This window comes from Oryzias melastigma, linkage group LG20 (genome assembly GCF_002922805.2).
Source record: "Oryzias melastigma strain HK-1 linkage group LG20, ASM292280v2, whole genome shotgun sequence".
Lineage (NCBI taxonomy): Eukaryota > Metazoa > Chordata > Actinopteri > Beloniformes > Adrianichthyidae > Oryzias > Oryzias melastigma.
Window position 1 is genome coordinate 9,202,919 of NC_050531.1, and position 6,583 is coordinate 9,209,501.

Sequence of the window (6,583 nt, forward strand, 5' to 3'; positions counted from 1 at the left end):
AGACAGATAACGGTGTAGTAATTCTGCGTGCTTTTTAATTTTCTCATAAGAGGTCAGGCGATGATTGTTCAACACGACTCTCATTTTTTCATCCAATTCATCTTTGTCGTTAACTCTGATGGAGGATTCGGGTCGATTCACACTGTGAATTTTCTGAGTGTTCTTAATTTCTCCTAATCACGAACGGCCAGCGGCAAAACCGCTAAATAGATTAAAGAGGGATGGTACCACTGTGGCCAACAGAGGCAGAAGAAAACCTCCGGATTGTTTTGTCAGCAGTCTGTGTTTGACTTTCAAACCGCTTTTTTTATCAGCCAACAGCCTGATAAATTTTCTTCTCTTTTTCAGTTTTTTAAACTGATCGGGGGATAACGGTGTATTCCCCTTCAGCAGATTGAGAGCGATCTCGCACAGAGCTTGGATGAAATCTTTAGAGCAGTGTTTGAGAATGTCTTTACGCTTCTTTGGCGTGGCGTGATAGAGAGCCCTAAGTAAAGGAGCGTTTCTTTTTATACGGGCCGACATGACGAGCTAGTTCTGAGGAATGATCCCCGTCCGCAGTCTCAGGCATTCTGGACAAGTCGGTGTCAGGTCTACTATTAAATAGCCGCGAGGATCCAAAGTTGCGTCTTCAAAGGATTCTTTATCACGAGGGTTTTTAAACAAAACCAAATGATTACTGTTTAACCCAATGGTGCGGCTGTATTTTCCTTGGTGAAATATGTTCTGCGTGAGGAGGAAAACGCTCATGTTTTTGTGATGTCTGTATTGCGTAAAAATTTTTACCACGTCCAAATGATCGGAGGCTTGAAACATCACATCGTCCAAAATCACCAAATGGTTTAGATGAGGCGGAAAGAGTTCAGGGTCTTCGAAAGAATCTGGCAGACCTTCCACAAACTTGATGCTTTTATTTGTTTTAATCAGATCAATACAAATACAAAGGTTGATGATTATTGTAAATCTACACAATATTCTCGGGTACAAAATCCAAAACATCGTCACAATTTTCCAAAACATTTTCTACAAAGTAGCCTACGTTTTTCCACAACCGCTAAGTCCTACGATCAGACACAGAAAAGGACCAGTAAATCCTTAGTCAAAATTGACTTCCTCCATGACAGGGAGTGACGTTTTTTTTTTTTTTCCTAGTAACTCTCAATATCCAAAAGGTAAAGTGGTACCGTCTTCAAAGAGCCGTCTTTTATCAAACAACTCCTGAAACTGTTTGGGAAATGTAGAGTTTTTCAGAAGACACCCCTTTTTATCTCGTCTGATGATCCGTTGGGGCGGCTGCAATGACTCACCTCGCGAACCTCTGAGAAATCCAACCACCAAGTTTTTAACGCTATCGAAATTGATGCGTTTGGCACACTCTTGAGGTCTGGGTGATACCTTTGACTCTAAGGACCGCTTTCTTCCAATGACGCGTCTGGTACGCGTAGCTCTTTGGACCCGCGGACACAAACTCCTGAATGACGTCACCGTTCAACTCGTCTGTTAGATCACCCAAGTATGGGCCGAGCTCGAGGAGGGGTTGACCTTCTTTTCCATGTACAAAACGCGATCCTGCAGACGCTCGAGGTAAGCGTACAGTTTCAGACGCTCGTAGGCTGTGGTGAACGGCGCCACAAACACGTTGTTGGAGTTCCCCGGCGCTGCGAGAAAGCGTTTGTTGTATTTCCACTGAACGAGAGCAACGTCGCGTTGACCCGAAAACATAAGATCAAATCAATCTTTATTTATATAGCACTTTTTATATAATGGAAAAAGATGGAAAAATTCTTCAGGGTCTTTTACCAGGACCGTCTGAAGAAGATTTATCCTCTGACCAAATTTCCCCCATAAACTATTCAGACAGAGCTTTGAAACCTGTCTCCTAGCCCGGTTAGACGGGTCCAACTCGATCCCCTGATGGAGTTTGTAGTCACGAATGTCTTTTTCGCGACTCTCTCGGTCCTTAACGTTGGGTGTATACCCCGACGCTTCCTGTTTCCCCTTGAAAAACATATTAATGTAGTCTGTAAAGACGGAATCGCATTTATTTTCAAAATGCCCCAATTCAGCGACTGCCGTGTCCTCTGAAAAACCCCTCGCCTGTTTCATCCGCTGAATCGTGGTCTGAGTCAAACGTCAGATTTTCTAAATGGTTTGAAGAGTTTGCGGCGTTCAGAACTCATTAACCCTAATTCTTTCAGAACTCCGTGTTGTTGTTCATTTTCTGCAGACTCTAAAGAACCAACGGTTTTCTGAGATTCATCTATTTTTAAGTCACACCCTGAATTATTAAAGAAAAAAAAGCTTAAAATAGTTTTTACAATCAGTGTTTATGCGAAAAAACACCAAACAATCACACAACGTGATTCACATTTTTTGGGCAAATTTCACAATCATCATCAAGGTTCGAGTCATCATAATGGACAAATAGAACCTTTGCCTGGCCAGGTCGTCGCTCTCCGGATCCTCAGAAACTCCTGGTGCGTCATTGTCTAGGAAAAAAACAAACAAACAAAGAAAATGAGTATATTTACTTTTAACGTCATTAAAGCATAATAATAATCGTACAAACCTTCGGCTGGGAAGGGGGCAGGGTCTCTACGCTTTTTCTTGAATTCAGGGTTCTGGAGTTCTGTTATAAGAAAATGTAGTTTTCAATCATTTCAATCATTTAATAATTGTTGCAATGTGATCGGGGTTTCTGTATAGAAAAATTAAAGTTAGTAAAAGTGTTTAAAATATATCCTTTAAAACTGCTAAAAATGTAAAGGGTGGTGGACAAAATAAAGAACAAAATGAGGGAAAAATGACAAATAAAAAACAAGTACCGCCCCCAATCAGTAGTTGGCGATATCGAGTCATTTTCTTCCCAGCCTAGTAGGGATGTTTTTTTTCTTTTTTTAAATTCTCAATACAACATCCAATACAATACTCAATTACATTTCAACAAGAACAGAACAAAATGAATAATGTAAAACATATAATCAACAAAGGAAAAAAATAAATAAGTACAGGGTCTGCTCAATCAGAAGCAATAAATCCAAAAAGTGTAAATAATCTAATTGATTTTGTTAATTTCTTATTACATATTTTTAATTTTTCTATAGAGGCTAAATATAATTTAAGATCTGTTTCCTTACAATTATTTAAAAGAGGATTTTTTCCTGACAAGTTTTTCTTATGAATATAATATTTTGCCAAAATTATAATAAGGTTAATGATATATGTTTCATTGGAGTGGAACATTGAATCATCAAACATAAATAAAATCATGTGCTTAGATGAATAAACATTTTTTCCAAACATGCTCGTTAGATAAAGTTGTATGTAAGGGTAAAATCTGTGTACAACTTTGAATAAAAATTCTTTGATTTTGTTAGAGATAATATATTTTTATGGTAAAAAAATATTGTTCTATTTATTTTTTATCTAAATACAGCAATCTATGTTTGCATATAGGGTTTGAATAATAATCAAACTGGGCTCTAATAAATTTGTTTGTGCACTTCTTATCAACCAGATCAATTCCCTGAACTGAAATCAATTTTTGAGTTAAATTTACATCTTTACATTTTACATTATGTGCTATTAAATATATATTATGTAGAATCAAGCCAATGACCAAATCAAATTCTTTCTGAGGTATAACAACATTGTATTTCCGTAAAAAACTTTCATATGTGCCGGTTTCCTCTATCATCAAATAATTGATGCACTGTTATAATTTTATGGACAAACCAGTTTTGTAAAAATAAAGTTTTGTTTTTGTGTAAAATGTAACAATTGTTCCACAAAATGCAATTGTGAGGAGAAAGTTGTGTTTAAACATAAGAGTCCAGCATAACAGAGTTTGAATTCTATCCAGATCGGAACACTGTTTTTTAGTGACATCTAGTGACGAGAAAATATATGACGCTCTAGACATCCTTCTGCTTTAGTTAGAAGTACAGGACAATGAATGGACAAGTCTCTAGTTAACCAGCTGTTAAACTTTTGTTTAAACGTTTTAGTAACAGGGGTAAAGATATCCTCCATATCTTTACATTCTTTTGAAATTTTAATACCCAGGTAAGTGACAGTTTACAAACTTCCTCATTCTAGTAGGGGATGTGGCGTGATGACATCGTGCATCATTCAAAATGGCCGGCGGGACCAGTTATGGCCCATATTCCTATGACTGAGAAATAACTGTCTGTTTCTCAATGTAAGTCAATGGGACTTTGGCCTTTTTGCAACCCAGTGGTACTTCCTATATGGAACACAGAAGGAGGGGGGCTTGCTCTGTACAGTTATTTTATATACAGTCTATGGGGGGGACCTCATTGCTCGCTCAGTCCATTATTTTACAGTTTGTTTTTTAAATAAACAGTAAAAGGAAAGATACATATCACAACTTACCAAAGGTCTTGATGGTTGCCTTGCGTTTCCTCTTTTTAATCACCCTCCTTGTTCGAACCCGACCCTGGTGTTGAAGCTCCAAGTCGGCCTGTTTCTCCGGCTTCTCCTCCGGAGTCGGTGGCTCTTCCTCGGGCTGCTGGGTGGTCTGACACGTGGGGCTCCAGGTCTGAGGCGGGGGCTGAGGCTGAGGCGGCTTCTGCAGGGGTTGTTTGGGTGGAAAGCTCGGGTTGGGCCGCTGCTGCTGCTGCCACTGCTGCTGCTGCAGCTGCCACCGCCGGTGCTGCAGCCGCAGCAGCAGCTGCTGAAGTATCGTTTTACTGGCGGCTTTCCTCTTGATGGAGGTCCCCGCTGAAGGCTTCAGCTGAGCCGGTTGAAAGGTTTTTCTGAGGGATAGCGTACTAGTCTTCTGACCCGCGCTGGCTGGAGGGGAGATTCCTAATGAACCATCGAAAACAGATGGATTCTCCTGAGCTGTCTGAGCTGAAGGAGTCTGGTTCTCCCCACCCTCCAGGAAATCTGGAAGTAAAATGTATTAATGCATAAAACACAATACTTGTCATAACGGAAAGAACCTTATCAAATTCAGGTTTACTCAAGTCGATAAAGTCTGTGAGTTAAAAAATAAAATAAATATTTCTTACCATCAAAGACGTTTTCTGTTTGATTGTGGTGAACATCAACTTGAGTTTCTTTAAAAAAAAAACATGCTTTGTTAAAAGAATATGTTTCAGAAACTTTTCATTTACAAGTTTTACTCACCTTTTTTCTTGAAAGCCATGAACAGGGACATGATGGTTAGAAGCACGGAGGGTGTCTGGACTTGTTGGACGCCGACCAGGAAAGGTAGAGTGTTGCGGTCTGTTTGAGGGTGTGTTGGTTAAATACTAACACATCGTCTCTGTCAGATGGGGTGAGCATCTGGTTCTCTGGCGTAGGTCATGAGGTCACGTAGCTGCAATGTTGGTGTGCCCCCTTGTATATGAACAAAGAAAAAGACCCTATCTGAAGTTTTTTCTTTACTCTTTTTTTTATCACGTCCTAAAGTTCTCAACCTCTTAAAACCGTAGTCAAAATTGACCAACTCCTTAAAGCATCATCTCATTTCATTGATGTGTGAGAGAGAATGTTTGTGTGTCTTTGTGGGTGTGTGTGGATGGGGGGAGGGCGGTCTGGTGCTTCATTGTCAAGAGATGTGAAATTTGATCAAGCCCCAATTCCTTCTTGGTAAGACTCTGAACATATGGTGAATGCTTGTTTTTCTACCCCACCACAGAATCAACTGGATCCTCTGCACCATCCCCAGATGCTCAGAGAGATGAACAGACTGCCTCACACCTCAAGTAATATTGTTGAAAAATCTTTTCTTTCCTAATACATTGTTATTTTATATCGTCTATGTTTACAGGGGAGGGGGAGACCTGTCAAGAGTTTGACGAAAAGGTGCTCCATTGGGGAGGGGTTATTCCTTTCTTGGCGGGAAAAGGAGAGTTGGGTTGGGGGTGGGGTGCCCTGTCAAGAGTTTGACGAAAAGGTACTCCATTGGGGAGGGGTTATTCCTTTTTTTGGCGGGAAAAGGAGAGTTGGGTTGGGGGTGGGGTGGCCTGTCAAGAGTTTGACGAAAAGGTGCTTCATTGGGGAGGGGTTATTCCTTTCTTGGCGGGAAAAGGAGAGTTGGGTTGGGGTTGGGGTGACCTGTCAAGAGTTTGACGAAAAGGTGCTTCATTGGGGAGGGGTTATTCCTTTCTTGGCGGGAAAAGGAGAAGAGAGAGACTATAAGCAGACTCATGTTTCTGGTGAGGGAGAGTAGAATGACCTAACAGAGTTTGACTAGAAGTAGACTCTTGTAAAAAAGGTTAACGGTAATAGGATATTCTTCTTCTGCTGATTCACGGTCAATCAATTACCAGCTCCCATATGTCGAATTCATTTATAAGGGCTTCCTTTACAGAAGAGATTTTTCCTAATTTCTCTAAGAGGAATGCAATCTCACAATGTTACTCCAAAGAGGAATTGGCTCATTTAAAATCAGATTTTATCAAATATCCAATCATCCTAAAATCGAAAGAAGTTATTTTAAAATAATAAATGATGTATATCCGTGCAAAGAACTTCTAAGATTACGGTTTGGTTTTCATGAAAATTCATGTAGCTTTTGTGAAGACAATACAGAAACAATAGATATTTTATT

General features: G+C 39.9%; 1 protein-coding gene across 1 annotated transcript; it reads right to left on the bottom strand.

The window, feature by feature from the left end:
- Positions 1–317: 317 nt before the first annotated feature.
- Positions 318–5,914, bottom strand: LOC112151074 (mediator of RNA polymerase II transcription subunit 15). Its single transcript, XM_024279725.2, has 5 exons — positions 5,155–5,914; positions 5,037–5,084; positions 4,396–4,911; positions 2,570–2,629; positions 318–2,489 (listed from the first exon to the last, which is right to left on the bottom strand). Exons 1-5 carry the CDS (start codon positions 5,183–5,185, stop codon positions 2,365–2,367), a joined length of 780 nt encoding a protein of 259 aa, XP_024135493.1. The 5' UTR covers positions 5,186–5,914; the 3' UTR covers positions 318–2,364.
- Between the last annotated feature and the right edge of the window lie 669 nt (positions 5,915–6,583).

Coding starts and splice junctions, on each gene's coding strand:
- LOC112151074 (XM_024279725.2), bottom strand. CDS start 5,185: ATGTCCCTGTTCATGGCTTTCAAGAAAAAAG. Junction 5,085..5,154: donor CATGGCTTTCAAGAAAAAAG/GTGAGTAAAACT, acceptor TTTTTTTTAAAG/AAACTCAAGTTGATGTTCAC. Junction 2,630..4,395: donor GGCAACCATCAAGACCTTTG/GTAAGTTGTGAT, acceptor TTCTTATAACAG/AACTCCAGAACCCTGAATTC.